Below are 22,892 nucleotides of genomic sequence, written 5' to 3' on the forward strand. Positions count from 1 at the left end.
ATACCTGAATTAATCTGTGCGGTGGGTTTAATATGGTAACAAAATCGGGGTTCTGAACCAACAACACTGAGGCCACAATGTAGTTGTGTAGTTGCTTGCTGACCTGGCCACCTTCCCCAAACAATACCACAACTTTTAAATAAACTATCTGTAACACAAGCCGTAAAGCTAAGGAGGAGGAAATATCCTGGCCTAAGAAGTCTTTTCTCTAATCAGCAGAAAATGGAGCGAGATTACAGGTAGAAGAATATTCAGGCAAAAGAGAGTCCTTCGCCAAACAAATGCCCTTGCACCTGTTGGCTCCATACACCATTTCAGAAGAGCATAGTAACTGTTTGTGGAAACAACCTGCTTGTCCAGGTTTCACGTGGACCTGGACATGGAATGTTTCACCTCTCAAAGGGCTTTCAGCCCTCCCTTGAGTGGCTGAGCCAATGTCAAAGCCACAAGGAGCCCACTCTCAGCAGCTGCCCCACGGCAACTCCCCCATGTTACCTTGCCCTGATGATCGTGTTTCATCTCCCAGCCCCTTGGCAGCTCCAGCTGTTTGTTGGCGAACATATTGAGGAATCCCACAAGATCTCGGTTATGCTGGTAGCGTTCAAAGTGGTGGGTGTCCCGCCGGACTTTGGTGATCATGTGCTTCAAACACGTATTGTTTGTAAACATGCGGTAGGCACTCTGGAGGAAAGAATGGAGAACCCATGTTAACCTGCCTGGGACCTGCAAAAGCCACATGTTACACATATGACATCAGAACACATACCGTCATCCTCCAGAGGGCATATAAGCGTCAACATTACTCTAGACCCACACATGGAAAACAGCAGGCTGAACACAATATTTAGATCAAAATAAGATAGAAAGACTACAGAAAGTAAGGCATCTTCATTGATGCTGTCTAGTTTTCTAATGAATAAGAATGCTGCTATGGAATCTCATCCTACAGGAGATGTTAGGTCCTAAACTCGGTTGCAGGCAAGAACCACACAGTCATAGTCCCACCATGTCAGATACAAATATACATCTTCACAGCGAGCCCCAAAATAGCTGGTTCTTCCTCCAGCACTGCAGATCACTGGTCTCTGGATGAGCGCCACGCGAAGCAGTTGGCATCATTTAGCAGCCAAGTCATATAGAAAAATGCTTAGCCACCTATTTGAATGTTGGGAGTACATGCAATGGGCTCAGCTGTTCTCACTGGGAGTCAAATTTAACGGATACCACAGTAGATAAAAGTTTTTCATCTTATACCTTCTTCGAGGCATAATCTCAGTGAATGGGATGGCAGGCAGACCTGCCCGGGCTTTATACGTATTTTTTTTTTTATTTTTCTGTGTGTGTGTGTGTGTGTGTGTGTGTGTGTGTTGTGTATGTATGTATATATACACATATGGCTGAATTTATACAGTTGAAATGCATGTTAAATAAAACTCCACTATACAACCACATAAAAAACTGTCTTATGAAAAATGCTAGTGTCTTCATCTCTATGATACTTAAAAGGGATTCCAAAAATTAGCCATAAGCCATAGGCCATCCACATACAAGTTAGTCAACAAACACTCATTGCATCATATCATGTGCCAAGAAGTAGAAGTAGGAAAGAAATAACTGTATAAATGATCTATTCTGGAATTCTATTCTTCTCAGATGGATTCAAATGATTCTTCTTACCTTTAGTATACCAGGGCCACCAGATTGAGTCTGGAGGCCTTCAGGCTTTTTACTTCATGGGTTCTGTTATTTATTTCAGTTTGAGATAGACCAAAGGAAAGGCAAACGAAATCAGAATCTCTGGAAATAATTTCATTTTAATAAACATTTACTGTGTTTCCTATGCCCAGTACTGTGGTAGTTACTGAGGACAGTTAACATCATTCCTGTCTGTCCAGTATCCCTCAAGATGTGTCATGTTCCAGTCAAAGCAATTATTGATGGTGGGAGACCTTCTAGAGCTTTCTTCCCTTTGGCACGGTTATCATAGCAACCAGTGATGTTTGAAATGGTGGTTGCTCCCCAGTCTAGGTCCCTGGATCCCTGAGTGATGACAGGGATCAGAGAACCTTGATAATCCAATTTGGAATGAGAAACAAACCTCTGTCAGCTTACGCCACCGAGATTTGTTAGTTTCTGTTGACAGCCTCAACTATATAAAATAACTGTTTATAGTTTTCCTGACTGCTTCTCCATCATCATATACTTTTTACTAAAATATTTCTTCCCTATCAAAACAAAAGGAAGAAAGGAAGGAAGAGAGGAAGGGAGGGAGGAAGAAGGCAGGGAGGCAGGCAGGCAGGCAGGCAGGCCGCAGTGAACTATCCTCAGTACTAGTGCACTAATTCCTCAGTACACTGGAGTATAAAATACTTTGAGGTTCTATTTCAACCTGACAGTCTAAATGAGAGGAGGTTTTGATGGCTGTGAGAAATTGTGAGGTTCAGAGCGCAGCGCAATGCCAAAGCAGGCAAGCCTACACAGGGGCGTGGGGCAATTAGAGAGCATGAGAGAGTAAGAAAGTGATACCATGAAAGCAGAGAAGGAGACTAATAAAAGAAGTTGAAGGCTGTCGGAGACGAATGTTAGCTAACTAATAGGTTAGCCTGTGGCTGACCCTGCCTTGGTGTTTTATGCACAATCAGCAAGGCATCTGTTTTCTGCATTTGGCTCTGTGCTGCTGATGTATTTTCACAGAAGCCACTGCAAGCTTAGAGGCTGGAGACCACACTAGCTTGAGTGGCAGTTGGCAACGAGCTTTCAAGTCATAGTCCCTGATCAGTCTATTTGGGGACAAATGATTGTGGGATAATTCTGCCAGATAAACCATTCTACTAACTGTTCTAAATAGGTAAATCTCCTGGTCCTCTGGAGTTTTTCCTCCACCCCCACCCCCCCCCCCATTAATATAAGTAAATAGGCCACATCCTGATGCTTCATCTGGAGCACCAGAAATGCTCCTCATTCTGCTGAAAAGAAAAAGAACTTTATTAGGTCAAGAAGAAGTAATTAGGTGAAGGAACCTGTCCCAGCCCCATGCAGGAAGTAATTCCCTGGGGTTGCACAGCACTTTACATTCAGGAGACTTAAGGCCAGTCTTATAATTGATTATGTCCTCTCATTTTCCTCCTCTCCTCTCAGTAAGACATGGAACATAGTGCCAAGTTCGAGCGATCTGTGAAAAAAGCATCTACTAAAGTAAAGTAAATGCAAGAAAGATTTCTTATTAGTAACTAGCAAACGATCTTTGGAACCACAGGTTGTTTGAGTCTGAATAACATGCACAAGACTGCAAGTGCCCATATAAAACCCTTAAGGCAAATAGGAACATCCCTCCAGACAGATACATTTTTATAAGGAACTAAATATATACACATTTATGTACTAAATATATACATGTTTATGTATATATTTATATATGTGTTTAGGTATATACACATGTGACATATTTATGTATGTTTATATACATGTTTATTTTATTTTTTGTTTTTAAGTATATACAATATTTTTAATATATAACTATATATGTAATTGTATATCTGTGTATGTATACATATACATATATTTCAGAAGGAATATTTATACTCCAGTTCATACAGAACTACAATGAAGATTTTAGTCACAGCCCTGTCACTCATGGACAGAGACAAAGAAAATCATTTAATCTCTGCCTCAGAGATTAAATCTTTGCTCAACTGTAAAACGGAATAATAATAACTGGTCTGCTTTCTTCATAGGTACACGAGACTCAAATCCAATGAAACAAAGGATGTAAAACTGCTTTGAAGAGATAAAAATCACAAAAAAATACAGAGTAGAAGTAAGTAATAGAATATATGAGGGATTATACCTATCATACCTATGTTCTAACAGATAAATGATAGCAGTAAAATTGTTTTCTACTTCTGAGGTCTTTGAAGATTGTGGGCCAGCATCCCACTTTCTATTAACTAAAGAAGGTTTTCATAACCTTTCATTAATTATGTCACAAGCCCTGTGCTAAACCCCGAGGATACAGAGATGAGTACAGTCCCATCATTCAAAAGGATGGGAAGGAACATTATAGGGAAAGGTGGGAGGAAGACGTTCCCTGGAGGCAGAAAGTGGAGTTTGGAAATCAAAGAGGCCACAGTAGTAGTGAAAATACTGACACACAGAACGAGCAAGAGCTGCGGATGAGAGGGGTCTCAACACTCAAGAAACACTAACCAGGTGGGAATAGATTACAAGAGCTCAGTCTCCCTGGAAGCTGCCTCTGACAAAGCTGTGGGTTAAGGGAGAAGAGCCTTTGATTCTCCCTCGGTCGTTGGGTGGCTCTGAGTGAGGGGTGTTGTTTTGTTTTGGTCTCATAGAAAAAGATGCAATAAGTGGAGGTGACTTTCTATCTGAAACCAAAGTTGATTAGGAAAGAACAAACTGGGATCCCTGGGTGGCGCAGCGGTTTGGCGCCTGCCTTTGGCCCAGGGCGCGATCCTGGAGACCCGGGATCGAATCCCACATCGGGCTCCCGGTGCATGGAGCCTGCTTCTCCCTCTGCCTGTGTCTCTGCCTCTCTCTCTCTCTCTCTGTGACTATCATAAATAAATAAAAAAAAATTAAAAAAAAAAAAAAGGAAAGAACAAACTATTTCATAACGTGATGAAGTCTGATGGTAGAGCACGGAACGATCCCGTCTGGGAAGCTGTTGCATGTGGAGTCACCAGCAGTAGTTGGAGACTCAGCAACTGTTACTAGTAGACGGAACTCCTTCAAATGATCTCTCACGTGATTTCAGAGGTCCTCCTTAGTTACTGCTTCTCTATTCCAAAATTCCTTTCCTAACCTTATTCTTGGTTGATTCTTGTTTTCTATGCAAGAAATGAACACCTGATGGTTGAGTGAATGATCAACTGAACTTCTTTAGCGGAATTTTGTTAAAATAACATTCCTTAGAGCTTAATGTGTTTTGTTTGGTTAAGTGTTTTGAGGTGTTAGAAATGAAAAATATTGAGAGGAGTTGAGGAGGATGATATTGCCATTTGGCAGCAGAATAAGAACATTATATGTAAATACTCATTTCTTATCAATCAACCTCAACGCAAGTGATAATCTTTTTTTTTTTTTTTTTCCTTTTCTGGCAGCTTGCTTGCTTGCTTTTTTCTTTCTTCTTTTGTTTAGTGTTATGGTGACCATACGTCTGGGGTTACCTGACCTAGTTTTGATTTTACCTAATTTTGTTATTTTCATTAACATAGATAAATACATCAATGCTAAATAAAATCTATCTTTCATAGTTCATAAATCCTTCATCAAAAATAGTTATTCTGAAGGGCGCCTGGGTGGCTCAGTCAGTTAAGTGTCTGAATCTTTGCTTTGGCTCAGGTCTTGTTTTCAGGTTCATGAGATCAAGACCCTCATTGGGCTCCCTGCTCAGAAGAGTCCGGTTGTCTCCCTCTCCTTTTGCCTTTCCCCCTACTCCTTCACGTTTTCTCTCTATATATATATCTCTTTCAAATAAATAAATAAATAAATCTTTAAGAACAAAACAAAATAAAAAGAATATTCTGAATCCACACTTGGAAAATATCACTACATCTACAGTGAATGTCTCTCATATTCACAAGGGAGCAGATCTCACAGAACAAAATTTATTATAAACAAAATCATGTAGCATTGTCTCCATATGATATATGTGAGGATAAGAAAATAGTCCTATCTTACACAGTCTGTAAGATAATCATAAGGGATTTTACATTATTTTCATCTAGCTAAATATTAAAATGGAGGGAAAATTTAACTTATTACCAAAACTAATTGTAAACTATCAATTCATTTTGCAATAGCAGGAATTCTTGACTTGTAAGAATAAATTTATGTATTTTTCTCCATTGAGTACTAAGGAGTTTAAATGGTGGAATTAATGTATTTCTACAGCTTAATAAAAGCCAGAATAATAGTTTTTGGCATGTATGTTGGAAACATTATTCAGTTATGTATTAGGAGACTTATTTTGTATTACGCTAATTAGACAAACACAGGCATACCATGACCATAAAAAGCCATGACACTAATACCTAAATCTTGAGTTATCAGAATTCATTTATGAATACAATTTTGTAAGAAATCTGATCACACCAGCAGAGGGCAGTACTATACATCTTAGAGCAACCACAATGCAAAAAAATGAAAAAAAACTTTTCAAAAAAACAGTATTTTGGAGGACAGGAGAGCCCCGTCCCGGAGGAGCAGGAGCTGCACCAACCTTCCCCGCGGAAAGGGGCTCCCCGGGAATTGGAGCAGGATCCCCAGAAAGGCGGGGATGCCCTCGGGCTCCCTGGGACAGTAACAGAGGAACTGCGCCCCGGAGACTGCGCCGAGCTCCCTAAGGGCTGCAGCGCTCGGCGGGACCCGGAGCAGCTCGGAGGGGCTCGGGCGGCGGCTCCGCGGAGGGGGCTGCGCGGCTCCGGGAACAGCTCGGAGGGGCTCGGGCGGCGGCTCCGCGGAGGGGGCTGCACCGCCGGGAGCGCGAATCCAACAGCGCAGGCGCCGGAGCACAGGGCGCCGGGACACAGCCCAGGATCCGGCCTCCCCCGGGACAGGCAGAGGCCGGGAGGGCCCAGGACAGCAAGGACGCTCCTGCCTGGAACTGAGCAGATCAGCGGCCCCGCCCCGGAGCCCCCAGGCCCTGCAGAAGGAGAGCCCCGGAGCTACTGCGGGAGCTGACTCCAGGGTCCCAGAGCTGCCCCCGCCACTGTGGCTTCCTCCCGGGGCCTCACGGGGTGAACAACCCCCACTGAGCCCTGCACCAGGCAGGGGCAGAGCAGCTCCCCCAAGTGCTAACACCTGAGAATCAGCACAGCAGGCCCCTCCCCCAGAAGACCAAGGAGACGGACCAGTTCCAAGGGAAGTCAAGGGACTTAAACTACACAGAATCGGAAGATACTCCCCCGTGGTTTTTTTTGGTTCTTTGTTTTTGTTTTTGTTTTTTTTTTTGTTTTGTGCTTTTTTTTTTCTCTCTCTTCTTGATTTCTGATTGCTTCCCCCACCCCCCCTTTTTTTTTCTCCTTTCTTTCTTTTTCTTTCTTCTTCTTCTCTTTTTCCCCTATTTTTTTCTTCTTTCTCTTTTTTCTTTTTCTCTTTTCTTTCCTTCTCTCTCTTTTTCTCCTTTTCCCAATACAACTTGTTTTTGGCCACTCTGCACTGAGCGAAATGACTAGAAGGAAAACCTCACCTCAAAAAAAAGAATCAGAAACAGCCCACTCTCCCACAGAGTTACAAAATATGGATTACAATTCAATGTCAGAAAGCCAATTCAGAAGCACTATTTTACAGCTACTGGTGGCTCTAGAAAAAACCATAAAGGACTCAAGAGACTTCATGACTGCAGAATTTAGATCCAATCAGGCAGAAATTAAAAATCAATTAAATGAGATGCAATCCAAGCTAGAAGTCCTAACGACGAGGCTTGACGAGGTGGAAGAACGAGTGAGTGACATAGAAGACAAGTTGATGGCAAAGAGGGAAACTGAGGAAAAAAGAGACAGGCAATTAAAAGACCATGAGGATAGATTAAGGGAAATAAATGATAGCCTGAGGAAGAAAAACCTACGTTTAATTGGGGTTCCTGAGGGCGCGGAAAGGGACAGAGGGCCAGAATATGTATTTGAACAAATCCTAGCTGAAAACTTTCCGAATCTGGGAAGGGAAACAGGCATTCAGATCCAGGAAATAGAGAGATCCCCCCCTAAAATCAACAAAAACCGTTCAACACCTCGACATTTAATAGTGAAGCTTGCAAATTCCAAAGATAAGGAGAAGATCCTTAAAGCAGCAAGAGAAAAAAAGTCCCTGACTCTTATGGGGAGGAATATTAGGGTAACAGCAGACCTCTCCACAGAGACCTGGCAGGCCAGAAAGGGCTGGCAGGATATATTCAGGGTCCTAAATGAAAAGAACATGCAACCAAGAATACTTTACCCAGCAAGGCTTTCATTCAAAATGGAAGGAGAGATAAAGAGCTTCCAAGACAGGCAGGAACTGAAAGAATATGTAACCTCCAAACCAGCTCTGCAAGAAATTTTAAGGGGGACTCTTAAAATTCCCCTTTAAGAAGAAGTTCAGTGGAACAATCCACAAAAACAAGGACTGAATAGATATCATGATGACACTAAACTCATATCTATCAATAGTAACTCTGAATGTGAACGGGCTTAATGACCCCATCAAAAGGCGCAGGGTTTCAGACTGGATAAAAAAGCAGGACCCATCTATTTGCTGTCTACAAGAGACTCATTTTAGACAGAAGGTCACCTACAAACTGAAAATAAAAGGTTGGAGAACCATTTACCATTCAAATGGTCCTCAAAAGAAAGCAGGGGTTGCCATCCTTATATCAGATAAATTAAAATTTACCCCGAAGACTATAGTGAGAGATGAAGAGGGACACTATCTCATACTCAAAGGATCTATCCAACAAGAGGACTTAACACTCCTCAATATATATGCCCCGAATGTGGGAGCTGCCAAATATTTAAACCAATTAATAACCAAACTCAAGAAATACCTTGATAATAATACACTTATACTTGGTGACTTCAATCTAGCTCTTTCTACCCTGGATAGGTCTTCTAAGCACAACATCTCCAAAGAAACGAGAGCTTTATTTATTTTTTTTTTTTTTTGAAACGAGAGCTTTAAATGATACACTGGACCAGATGGATTTCACAGATATCTACAGAACTTTACATCCAAACTCAACTGAATACATATTCTTCTCAAGTGCACATGGAACTTTCTCCAGAATAGACCACATACTGGGTCACAAATCGGGTCTGAACCGATACCAAAAGATCGGGATAGTCCCCTGTATATTCTCAGACCATAATGCCTTGAAATTAGAACTTAATCACAACAAGAAATATGGAAGGACCACAAACACGTGGAGGTTAAGGACCATCCTGCTAAAAGATGAAAAGGTCAACCAGGAAATTAAGGAAGAATTAAAAAGATTCATGGAAACTAATGAAAATGAAGATACAACCGTTCAAAATCTTTGGGATGCAGCAAAAGCAGTCCTGAGGGGGAAATACATCGCAATACAAGCATCCATTCAAAAACTGGAAAGATCTCAAATTCAAAAGCTCACCTTACACATAAAGGAACTAGAGAAAAAGCAACAAATAGACCCCACCCCCAGCAGAAGAAGAGAGTTAATTAAAATTCGAGCAGAACTCAATGATATCGAGACCAAAAGAACTGTGGAACAGATCAACAGAACCAGGAGTTGGTTCTTTGAAAGAATTAATAAGATAGATAAACCATTAGCCAACCTTATTAAAAAGAAGAGAGAGAAGACTCAAATTAATAAAATCATGAATGAGAAAGGGGACATCACTACCAACACCAAGGAAATACAAACGATTTTAAAAACATATTATGAACAGCTGTACGCCAATAAATTAGGAAATCTAGAAGAAATGGACGCATTCCTGGAAAGCCACAAACTACCAAAACTGGAGCAGGAAGAAATAGAAAACCTGAACAGGCCAATAACCAGGGAGGAAATTGAAGCAGTCATCAAAAACCTCCCAAGACACAAGAGTCCAGGGCCAGATGGCTTCCCAGGGGAATTCTATCAAACGTTTAAAGAAGAAATCATACCTATTCTACTAAAGCTGTTTGGAAAGATAGAAAGAGATGGAGTACTTCCAAATTCGTTCTATGAGGCCAGCATCACCTTAATTCCGAAACCAGACAAAGACCCCACCAAAAAGGAGAATTACAGACCAATTTCCCTGATGAACATGGATGCAAAAATTCTCAACAAGATACTAGCCTATAGGATCCAACAACACATTAAGAAAATTATTCACCATGACCAAGTAGGATTTATCCCTGGGACACAAGGCTGGTTCAACACTCGTAAAACCATCAATGTGATTCATCATATCAGCAAGAGAAAAACCAAGAACCATATGATACTCTCATTAGATGCAGAGAAAGCATTTGACAAAATACAGCATCCATTCCTGATCAAAACCCTTCAGAGTGTTGGGATAGAGGGAACTTTCCTCGACATCTTAAAAGCCATCTACGAAAAGCCCACAGCAAATATCATTCTCAATGGGGAAGCACTGGGAGCCTTTCCCCTAAGATCAGGAACAAGACAGGGATGTCCACTCTTACCACTGCTGTTCAACATAGTTCTGGAAGTCCTCGCCTCAGCAATCAGACAACAAAAAGACATTAAAGGCATTCAAATTGGCAAAGAAGAAGTCAAACTCTCCCTCTTCGCCAATGACATGATACTCTACATAGAAAACCCAAAAGCCTCCACCCCCAGATTGCTAGAACTCATACAGCAATTTGGTAGCGTGGCAGGATACAAAATCAATGCCCAGAAATCAATGGCATTTCTATACACTAACAATGAGACTGAAGAAAGAGAAATTAAGGAGTCAATCCCATTTACAATTGCACCCAAAAGCATAAGATACCTAGGAATAAACCTAACCAAAGAGGTAAAAGATCTATACCCTAAAAACTATAGAACACTTCTGAAAGAAATTGAGGAAGACACAAAGAGATGGAAAAATATTCCATGCTCATGGATTGGCAGAATTAATATTGTAAAAATGTCAATGTTACCCAGGGCAATTTATACGTTTAATGCAATCCCTATCAAAATACCATGGACTTTCTTCAGAGAGTTAGAACAAATTATTTTAAGATTTGTGTGGAATCAGAAAAGACCCCGAATAGCCAGGGGAATTTTAAAAAAGAAAACCTTAGCTGGGGGCATCACAATGCCAGATTTCAGGTTGTATTACAAAGCTGTGGTCATCAAGACAGTGTGGTACTGGCACAAAAACAGACACATAGATCAATGGAACAGAATAGAGAACCCAGAAGTGGACCCTGAAATGTACGGTCATTTAATATTCGATAAAGGAGGAAAGACTATCCATTGGAAGAAAGACAGTCTCTTCAATAAATGGTGCTGGGAAAATTGGACATCCACATGCAGAAGAATGAAACTGGACCACTCTCTTTCACCATACACAAAGATAAACTCAAAATGGATGAGAGATCTAAATGTGAGACAAGATTCCATCAAAATCCTAGAGGAGAACACAGGCAACACCCTTTTTGAACTTGGCCACAGTAACTTCTTGCAAGATACATCCACGAAGGCAAAAGAAACAAAAGCAAAAATGAACTATTGGGACTTCATCAAGATAAGAAGCTTTTGCACAGCAAAGGATACAGTCAACAAAACTAAAAGACAACCTACAGAATGGGAGAAGATATTTGCAAATGACATATCAGATAAAGGGCTAGTTTCCAAAATCTATAAAGAACTTATTAAACTCAACACCAAAGAAACAAACAATCCAATCATGAAATGGGCAAAAGACATGAAGAGAAATCTCACAGAGGAAGACATGGACATGGCCAACAAGCACATGAGAAAATGCTCTGCATCACTTGCCATCAGGGAAATACAAATCAAAACCACAATGAGATACCACCTCACACCAGTGAGAATGGGGAAAATTAACAAGGCAGGAAACAACAAATGTTGGAGAGGATGCGGAGAAAAGGGAACCCTCTTACACTGTTGGTGGGAATGTGAACTGGTGCAGCCACTCTGGAAAACTGTGTGGAGGTTCCTCAAAGAGTTAAAAATAGACCTGCCCTACGACCCAACAATTGCACTGTTGGGGATTTACCCCAAAGATTCAGATGCAATGAAACGTCGGGACACCTGCACCCCGATGTTTCTATCAGCAATGGCCACAATAGCCAAACTGTGGAAGGAGCCTCGGTGTCCATCGAAAGATGAATGGATAAAGAAGCTGTGGTTTATGTATACAATGGAATATTACTCAGCAATTAGAAACGACAAATACCCACCATTTGCTTCAACGTGGATGGAACTGGAGGGTATTATGCTGAGTGAAATAAGTCAATCGGAGAAGGACAAACAGTGTATGTTCTCATTCATTTGGGGAATATGAATAATAGTGAAAGGGAATATAAAGGAAGGGAAAAGAAATGTTGGGAAATATCAGGAAGGGAGACAGAACATAAAGACTCCTAACTCGGGGAAACGAACTAGGGGTGGTGGAAGGGGAGGAGGGCGGGTGTTGGAGGGGAATGGGTGACGGGCACTGAGGTGGACACTTGACGGGATGAGCACTGGGTGTTTTTCTGTATGTTGGTAAATTAAACACCAATAAAAAAAATAATAATAAAAAAATAAAAGGGCAATTATATAAAGTTGGTGCAGTTTTGAGAAACAAATGACATTTTCTGCTTTAAAGCACTTGATAATTTGATATTTTGCTATTAGGGCCATCATGTGTACTTTTATAGACAGGCAGCCAAATAAACAATAAATGTTCCTTAACAGCCTCTAAAAAAAAAAAAAAAAACAGTATTTTGTTTCTCAAGTTGTCCTTTAGAGTTATGACAACCGTATATCTACTTAACTTCATTATTTTCTTTTTAAAAAATATTTTATTTATTTATTCATGAGAGACACAGAGAGAGGCAGAGACACAGGCAGAGGGAGAAGCAGGCTCCATGCAGGGAGCCTGATGTGGGTGGGACTCTATCCTGGGACCCGGGGGTCACACCCTGGACTGAAGGGAGGCGCTAAACTGCTGAGCCACCCAGGGATCCCCATCTTCACTATTTTCAATAAAAATGATTAAGTTACTATTATATGAACTCTATTTTCATGACTATCTTTTAATATAAGCTGATTATCTTCAAATCATAAAAAGAATTAGGAAAGCTTTTAAATTAATACACTTCTTTTGTATGTTGAACATGTTCAATAATATAAACAGGGAATCTACTGAACCTTTTATTGATAATAAACAATTCAAGCAAAAAAAAAAAAAAGACTAGATAATAAATCTTAAAATAAGAAAACCAAAAAAGTTTGTTTCATAATATTTTGTTACATAATCTAGGAAAAAGAAGAGATTCCATAAGTAATGCCCTCTACAAAAAAACCGTGCAACTTATTCCCAAAAATTCATACCTTGAGACCATTAACTAGATAGATCCAGCTGCTTTAATTCTTGCTGTAGATAAGTCAGGGAAATCAGACTTCCTAAAAACCCAACAGAATTTAAATCTTACACAAATGCATAGATGCCCAGCATGGATCATCTTTGTAGCCAGTAATGAAGAAAGACAGTTCAGGTAGGAGAAAAAAAAATTAAAATGCTGTAGAGAGGATACTTAAAAATCAAGATTGGCTTCCCAGCAAAAGAAGTTCTTCCTGCCCAAGAAAAGGGAAAAATAATGAAAACATGAAGACAAAAGAAACAAAAAAAACCTTTAAGCTGCTGAGTATTTTCACACTGTTAAAATATGTTAGTGTCAGAAGTCCAGATGTGTTACTGTTGTGACAAAAGCAGTGAGATCATTTACTGCAACATCTCCTTATTCTAGAAATTCCCAAGCTACAGGTCGTAGACCAATTATATCAGAATCACTTAAGGAACCAATCAATTAACCAACCAAACACATGCCTGGGGCCCACTCCAGACCTAATGAACCAGGTCTCAAAGGTCTGGGAACCAAGAATATGCATTTATTTATAGAACTTGACCAAGTTTCAGATCTACAGCCTTTTACCACAACCCAGTAACTGTGAACACAGCCTCTACTTGAACCAATGCAGTGATGAGAAACTTGTACCCAAAAGACAGCCTGTATTGACAAGTTACAACTCGGTGCTTGGCGAGGTCACACTGGTAGCTTAAAACTGGCTACAGTTGGCAGTATTAACATTACAGAAATCAGTGAATGCAAACCAGGCCTTGATATGATTTTGTGGGCTGTCTATGAGAGGTGAGGGCAAACTTCAGACCCGTCAGCTGGCTGGCTGTGTCTGCAAAGTTTTTTGAGATACAGCCACGTCCATTTGTTCACATGCCGCCCTTGGCTCAGAAGCTGAAAATACTTTCTGGGCCTTTACAAAAGAATGCTTCTTTTTTCTACATGTAAAGTCTAGACTTAAACTGCTGGAGAAAATAAAATGCTAATAATACAGATTAAACTTCACATTGTGGTGTTACACTATATACAGCGTGCGTGCACGCGCGCGCACACACACACACACACACACACACACATTAAGACATAGAAGCCCAATGTTCAAAAACTATTATCTGGCTCAAAATGAAGGTACTACTGACCTCACTGACACAGGACTATGAAGCTCCGACATGCGTCTTCCCTACTTCACTGTAGTCTTAATGGTTAATGTAAATGAAAACTTTCATGTGGGAACTAGACTTGTCTGTAAACTACAACTATCGGCTGGCTACTGATAAGAGACTTCAGCAAAAAGCAACAAAAGCATTCTGTGTATATTTTATTATTACTTGTAAATTGTGTGCTAGATATCCTTTACTCAATAAAATAAAATAAAAATTTGTAAGATCTCACACACACACACACACACACACTTTCCCCAGAGCTGTTGTTGAACACTTACCAGCAAACCCTTGAACACTACCATCCAATCAACTGCTCTTTCTGGAAGCCTTTCGTTTATCTTGTCCCCACCTTCTAAAGTATTAGCAAGAATGTCTCCCCTTCCTCCAAAACATGTCCCATATTCATCCACTTGTCACCATCTCTACTGCTACTGCATTGGTCTCAGGTCTTTTAATGTCTCACCACAGGGCCTTTTCACTTGTCTCCCTGATGCCAGTCTTGCCTTCTAAAACTCATTCTCAGAAAAGCAGCTAGAAGGAATTTTTTAAATATTGAAATTACCCCTACAGGAAATCCCCTTAGAATAAATCCAGCAAGAATAAAGCCCAAACTCTTTGCCAGATGGTATCAGCCCTACTTTCTGAAGCCCTGCTCACCTATCTGACCTAATTATATACCACATCAGACTCAAGCCTTCGAGCCTTTGCTTTTCCTTGATAGGAAGGTTCTGCTCCCAGACCTTTACCCTACTGGCTTCTTGACATTTTACAACAGTTTACATGTGGCTAACCTAATATCACACTATTCACCCTTCCTATCGCAGCAGAGTAGCCCCTCTGCCCACTTTTCTGAGCCCTGGAGTCCTTGAACTTGCTGGTTCAATTGCTTGAAATGAGCTTCTTTTGGCTTTTTCCATGCTTGATGATTTCTAATCTTCTGGCTTTTAACTCAAAACTATTTCTTCTGAGAGGCATTCTGCAATCATCTTTCTAAAGTTGCCCTTATTCTCTGTCCACCCTAGGAGAAGATCTTGATCTTATTCCTCACCATGTCTGCAGCACTTGCCATAATTTCTAACATAGATCGTATTTTCAGTATTATTTATTGGATGAATGAAATAACTCAATATGCATATAGGACACCTTTTTTTGCTTCCATCTTTGCTCATGTATATCCTCCACTGAGAAGGTCCTCCCATGCCATTTGTACCAACTGATATCCATTATTTATTTAGTGACAATTTAAGATTCACATCACAAAGAAATGCTTTCTAACCAAACTATTTTTAACCAAAATGCTTTCCTTTCAGATTCTATTTTTTGTATTGCGCACACAGACACAATTTTGGTTTAATTAATATTTTAAAATCCTTCTCTTTTTTTTCTAGAAATGCTTTAGACAAAAATCATGCTTCATGACCAAAAAATAAGTGTGACATTCTTTACTGGCACCCTATGTACTTCATATACCATAGTGCTTCCAGGAGGTTAACACTTTCTGAGTAAAATAAAAACTTTTCAATCCAGGTTTAGCTCCAAAATAAATGTGGAAAAGGGGCATGTAAGTAGAATTTGAGAGATTGGTTGTCCTGAGAATTTAAACAGAGGGAGGGTATGCATGAGGGGTTTCTTGGTTAAGGAACCAAGATCAGGAAAGAGGGTAGAATTTCGGTTAGTAGTCAGGCCTGGAGGAGATGGAAAAAAAAAAGCAAGGAGAGAATCAAAATGATTTTTCTCTATTTAGAATGATAGTTAAAAGACTAAATTTTTATAATCACTTGGTTAACAAAAGACTTACTCTTTGGTTGATACTAACATTTTTAGGCCTATAGCAAAATCACAGAGGTAGGGTTTCTAAACAATAGACATGTTAGTAAAGGACAAAAATTTAAATCTATTTCATTTCTAAACACATCACTATGCTTCTCTCTTCCAAAAATAAAACTCTGAACTTCCACATAAACTTCATATATCTTTAAAATAAGCTTTTATTTTTAATTTATTTTCAGGTTACAGCAATGTATAAAGTTTATACCTTCTCTTTCTCTTTCAGAGAACATGTACCACAATCTCAAAGGCCGATCTAACCACAGCCTGCTGTCAATGTTCAGATATTTAGTTACATTTTTGCAGGCAAAATAAGGTGATCATTAAGAGCATAGCCTCTGAAGTTAGTATCTCTGGGATTTTAACCCCAACGATACCACTTAGTAGGTATAGAACTTAAGGAATGTTTGTTTGTTTTTGTTTTCTTTGTTTTTTTTAAGCATGCTTGACACACAAAATTACATTAGTTTCAGGTATACAATAGTGATTTGACAACACTTTTCTCACCACAACTACATGACCATCTGTCACCACACAATGCTATTACAATACCACTGGCTCTATTTCCGATGCTATAGCTTTTATTCCCATGATTTATTCACTCCATAACTAGAAGCCTGTATCTTAGGAATGTTATTTAACCTCGCTATGCTTCAGGTTCTTCATCTGGAAAAGTGGACATTTTATCTCACTCAGAGGTTTATTTGGACCCAATGTGTTAGCATCTATAATACTTAACACAGACCCTGGAACATGCTTAGTGCTCAGTCAACAGCTCTTGTCATTCTCCCATGACATTTGTAAGGATAATTTCCTTTGGCCTGTCCCTTTTTCCATTGCAAACTCTCGGACTGGATACTCACAGGGTTAGAATGCAGCACGGTGAAGAAGTCTGGGCTGATGAGGAACTTCACGGGGGGTGACTGTAACAGCAACGTGAGCCTGGATCTGGAGGTAGAGTGAGGCAGGACGTTTTCCCGTCGGAAATCTACATGGGGCAGACCATAAAGGCTTTCAGGGAGATCTTTCCACATAGTAGAAACATGTTTTAAAAGTAACAAAGAATATCTATATAATTTACTATTATTTTCATCCTCCACACACTCTTTCCTTTGATGTAAATTCATGGATAAGACATGATTAAAATGGAATTGAATTTTTCTAGCCACTATTTACATTTTAATGCATCCTTGGATGGTTTAAGCGATCAGATTCAATCGTTTTCCTCTATCCCACACAACCAGAGATTAAAATCATTTATCTTCTATTTGGTTTTGTGATGTTCTTAGTACTAGTAAAAATTTGAGGATTAGAAGAGGTCTCTGGTGAATTCTTCTATTTGCATCAGATTACCAGATCTTATTGAAGATCAAAAGTTCACTAAAAAACAACAACAAATACCTCATTTCTTGGAAATCCTTATTATTTGTTTTCTACTTTTGAGAAATTACAAACGAAATCAACCGAAAGGCTCTTACCTGCACTGGCTTGGTGAAAGTCAGCTTCCTCCCCTGCCCCATCGATCGCATTGGTATTTTCCTCAGGCCTCTCATTAGTCATGGTTCTGCGGATACTCTGGTATCTGAAATCAGGAGCCTAGCATTACGTCACAGCAGTCTCTAAAACAAGGGACTCAATCATTCCCCCAGAGCCCAGAAATTTTCAGTATCTTCTCAACTTCAGCCAAAGTTTCTTCCCCAAACCTCCGCCCATTCCATGACCTTCTGGACCATCTGTTGTTTAAGTAAATTACAATGCATTGAATTTCTTCTGTTCATTGTTGGTGGAACATTTTCCTAACAAAGTAATAAAACTTAAAAATAATCATGCCCCTTAACCAAAGAAAATTAAATTCTTATATTGCTAAAGAAAGTAACTTTTTATGTCATGGTCATGAGTTTTCAAAAACGAATGACATTTAAAAGGATTAAGTGGATAATAAAGATGCATGATGGAGATTCTAAATATTTAGAAAGATATCTGGCCTCATATTATATATGTATATGCTCTGTTTTCCTAAAAACCAATGCCTTGGGTTGAGTAAACAGATCATCATTACTTATTTCTCTCTAGTTTTCAAACAAGTGGTACATATGTGTGGATTTTTTTTTTTTAACCAACAGAAGTTCAATGAAGTCTATAAATCAAAAGAAGTACCAGCTACAGGTAAATGACAGGTCACCCAAAGATGAAACAGAAACAACCATGTTTTTGACTTTGGCCCATGTCAAAATAAGCCCAACCCCACTACAGTCATCGTGAAGATGCCCATCCCACCTCCGGTTCAGCTGCTCCATTTGCTGTATGGAGTTTGATCTCTGCAGCACCTGGGGGGCTGGAGGCGCTGTTGGCCGCTGCCATGTGGTGGTTCTGTTCACGTGATCCACGTAGAAGATCCTGCCGTGGCTGTCAATGCGCGCCTCCCAGTCTAAACAGTAGGAATGCACCAAGAGGGGTCAGAGGAGGAGCAGAGGTCATTAATGTGGTTCATGATCTTTAGCACGTGTTGTCCCTGACATGCTGTAAATGGGGCTGATAACATATACCTCACTGCATAATCAGGCACTTCCCTCAGTCCACATCAGCATCTACTGTGATCAGTTAGTAAACAACATATCTTATGCGTGTTATACCCACCCTTTAAAGACCCTCTGAATGTAGAGAATACTTCCAGATCCTCCCGCAATGCTCATGTTCATGTATGAGTGCCAGTGCTTTAAAAACACTCTTTTTAAAATACAAGTTGTTTGGGATCCCTGAGTGGCTCAGTGGTTTAACACCTCCTTTCAGCCCAGGGCGTGATCCTGGGGTCCCAGGATCGAGGCCCACATCGGGCTCCTTGCATGGAGCCTGCTTCTCCCTCTGCCTGTGTCTCTGCCTCTCTCTCTGGGTCTCTCATGTATAAATAAATAAAATCTTTTAAAAATTATAAAATACAAGTTGTTGGTATAAGATTTTGGATTGCATCAAAATTGGTATCAATGATTGTTTTCACCAAAAATTGATTTTTTTTTTCAGCTTGGATGAAAGACTCCTATAGCTGGAAACTTCCAAGCACATATTCACATACAATTCTGATAAATGTAATCTTCAGAAGAAAATAATGCTAGCCCAGTCATCAAATAGTATCATTATCTACAAACTTCCATCTGCACTTTCCCAAAGATGGATACGTTTTTCAGAATAAGGGTAAATACTTGCTTCCAGCCTCAAATAAATACAATGGTTTAAAATATTATTTAATTTTATGTTTAAGCAATCTCATCGATTAAGTGCATATTCAGTGAAAACAGAAAGCAGTGTGGTCTTCAGAGCCAGACGTACCTTCTCTGTGGCTCTCTAAAGGGCCATTCTCCTACCATAATACACAAAGCATGAGCTGATCCTTTCAAAAGGCAAAATTTTGAAATGGACTGTAGTTGGGAAGAGCAATTTATATAGCCCTGTTTTATGTAGGAAAACAGCAAAGGGACACCTGCTAAGGTGGCTCAGTTAAATATCCAGCTCTTGATTTCAGCTCAGGTCATGATCTCAGGGTAGGGAAATCAAGGCCCCTATCAGGCTCCACATTGGGCATGGAACCTGCTTGGGATTCTCTCTCTGCCTCTCCCTCTGCCCCTTTGTGCCTCCATTCACTCTCTCTCAAATAAATAAATAAATAAATAAATAAATAAATAAATAAATAAAATTTTTCAAAAACCAGCAGAAATCTACTCTTTAACCAGTAAAGTGTTTATACATTTCTATTTTTGTGTAGTGTTTGAAATTTATAAGCACCTTTCTCCTTAGCAGCTCAATTATTTCTAAACTCCCCATGTTATCACCTAGCTAGCTGATCAACAGACACCATGGGAGTCCTAAACCTGGAGACTGGGAGGAAGGCATTTCTGCTCCTGACCACCTATGGTATTTACTCTGGAAGTGAGTAGAACAAGAATTCTAACAAAGTTCTCGGGGTTGGAAAGACCTGAATGGTAGACCCTGGCCAGCAGCAGCCAATCACCGAGGGCTGCCTCAGTAGGGGGTGGAAAGATCTGTTTTTGTTGATTCTAGCATGGGATAATTTATGACAAATGGCAAGAAAAAGTAAAATCGAGCTGAGGAAAAACACCACACAGACATGAAACAGCTCATGCCCCTCATGCTCCAAGGTACGAGAGACTCACAATGAACCAGCCTGCCAAACCTGAATTCTTTGGACACAGTTGCAAGCCCATCATTAAGACATTTCCAAAAGACTTCATGATCAGCCTGCCATAAGCTGACAAATAGTGACGACATTAGAGCATTTTCAGGAACCATTTTCCAAAACCCTTTGATCTATTCCACTGTTTCACTCTGCTCTCTGCATACTTTCCCATCTCAAAGATTTTGAGAGCCAATTATTCCATCTCATTAGAGCCAGGATAATTCAAGCACATAGTATATGCAACTCAAATGCACAAGAAAACAAATGGCCATTTCATCCCCCAAAAATGTTTACAGTAGCTTCCAATTTTAAAAATGTAGAATAGGTCAATTAGGGATAAAAACAGAACAGAAACCAACTAAAGAAAGTAGAAAGAGAAGCGTTGCCAAGCTCCCAAGATAAGTTTATAACTCAAATTTGGCTCTAAGTTTTCTGGCAGTTGAGGCAGAAAAAACACATTGTGACATACTTTCCATTTTCTGACCAAAGAAAGTAAAAAAAAAAAATTATCTTCAAAGATAGAACTTTTTCCTTGAACAAAGAACATAAGAATTTACCCTACAGAATGTGGTCTCTATAAGGACCATATGGGTAACAAAGTGGGGGAGGAGTGAGGGCAGGGAATCTCCAAATATATTTACCACTATACCTTGCACACAGCCTGAAGTGAATGAACAAGCAATTTAAATAACATAAAACCATAACAGGGAATGATTCTTGTGTTCACTTTCCACAAATTCTAGGAATAACCTTAATGTATTTCAGCAAAAACATCTCTATGTGCAATGAGAAGAATGAGAAAAATGAGGTCTGAAAATTTGTTCCAAAGAACATGGGACGAAAAAAAAAAAAAAAACAAAGAACATGGGACTTTGGATGTACATTAAGACCATCCCTCAAATGCCATGTCTTTGCATTGAGGCTGTTACTTAAGTTCCCCTAGAGAGAAATGCTATCTTGCCGATCTCAAGTGGACACTTGCCACAGATTTGAGGAAGGCTGTTCAATGTTGTTGACTTGTTCATGAAGTACATATCCACTCCTGCCCCAGTGGTCAATTCCTTCCCAATCAGACAAAGACAGTAGGGATGCCTATAGGAAGACTGGCTTTCTATTTTATCTATTAAAGTTTCTCTGCAGGGTGGAAACAGTTGGGTATGGTTGCTTACACCTTTTTATATTGGCCTGGTTTGTTCTTGGTATAAGTTAAGCATACGAGAACTCATTGCCCAGCATCAAAGTTCTCTTTGAGAGACCATGATAAAATTAGACAGGCAGGATTAGAAGACTGGAAACTTGGCATTTACTTCATCTCGCCACACTGCAAAACTGGGTGTACAATCCGTGTGCCACAAGTCTAAGAACAATGTATTGACTGGGGTGCGTATATTCGTAGTGCACGAAACTGGGAAGAGAAACCCCAAACCGTGGGTTTCTTGCCATGGCTTTGTCACACCTCTGCTGCATGACCTTCAACAAATCACTATACCTCTGAACCACAGTTTCTTCACTTTTTCTTTGAAAAATGAGAGGGCAGAATTATGTATTGCTAGGATCCCTTTTAGCTCTAAATTGTTAGAATCTTCAAAATGACATCCAGTTTTCTACATCAGGTTTAATAAGAACCTATTGAGATCTTATGTGTAGGCCAGAATTTGCAAACTAAATTCTCATTAATTTAGCCTTGTAGGGGCTCTGAGGTCCTGAGAACCATCTGCCAACTCCGGGTCAGCCACTGTAGCCCTAATATTACCTCTTAGGCCTGCTGGTCTTCCACATAAGATTTTACTTTGCATTAAAAAGCTTTATAGCACTAACAGATTTGAAAACTGTTATCTACAAAAATGTCTCTCAAGCTGTGGGGTTCTGACAGTATGTATCAGAATCACTTTGAGGATCAACAGAAAGGGAGATTCTCAGGATACACCTCAGATGTGCAAAATCAGACCATCTGAAGCTACGACTCAGTTGTCTACATTTTTGACAACCTTCCCAAGTGGCTCCTGGACACTCTAAAATTTGAGGAACACTGACATAAATTTATAAGAACTTAAAGCAGCTAGTTTACTAGGTGAACGCATGGAGCTAGTGCTAGACTTCTCAGAGGTCGCGAAGTATGGGCTCACAAGGAATTCGACTTCATCCTAAATACTCGAGACTGAAATCCAGGAACAAGTGGACTCATAGATGCCCTAAGACTCAAATATAACAGCCCCCTTAAAGAGCTGGACAATAAGGGAAAGTCAGAGGTTGAAAGTGTGTGGATGTACGCCAAGGCCAGTGTCACAGCGTTAATCCCTAAGCAGGGCGCCGGAGGGAGGCAGAGCAGGGAAGATCATCTTCAACTTTTAAGATCAGCATATGTGAGAAGGGAGTAGGGGTCGTCCTTGTGATCCCTCTTCACCTCATCAGGCTTCTTTCCAAGTCCCTTCACACTAGACCTCGGTCTCTGCTGGACTGTACAGTTGATAATGAAATGAAGCCGTGAACACTTCTGAGAGAGTGCTGAGACTGGGGAGAAGATCAATGACTAGACAGAGAGGATGACATTTCAGGGGAAGCATGAACCACATGAACCAAAAGGGTGAGAGAGAGGATCACGAGTGGGACCTGAATTAGTTATAACTGGACTTAGAAATATGAGGAAACTGAACACT

The 22,892-nt window shown here is 40.1% G+C and overlaps 1 protein-coding gene across 1 annotated transcript in view; it reads right to left on the bottom strand.

Moving 5' to 3' along the window:
* The window catches only part of HECW2 (HECT, C2 and WW domain containing E3 ubiquitin protein ligase 2), a 368,781-nt gene that overhangs the window by 100,444 nt on the left and 245,445 nt on the right, over positions 1–22,892 (bottom strand). Inside the window, exons 12-15 of the mRNA XM_041737736.1 lie at positions 18,324–18,474; positions 17,525–17,628; positions 16,910–17,034; positions 496–681 (exon numbers count right to left, since the gene is read on the bottom strand). Coding sequence (XP_041593670.1) covers positions 496–681; positions 16,910–17,034; positions 17,525–17,628; positions 18,324–18,474 — 566 coding nt within the window. The remainder of the gene's footprint in view (positions 1–495; positions 682–16,909; positions 17,035–17,524; positions 17,629–18,323; positions 18,475–22,892) is intronic.

This window comes from Vulpes lagopus, chromosome 22, assembly GCF_018345385.1.
Source record: "Vulpes lagopus strain Blue_001 chromosome 22, ASM1834538v1, whole genome shotgun sequence".
NCBI classification, from domain to species: Eukaryota; Metazoa; Chordata; class Mammalia; order Carnivora; family Canidae; genus Vulpes; species Vulpes lagopus.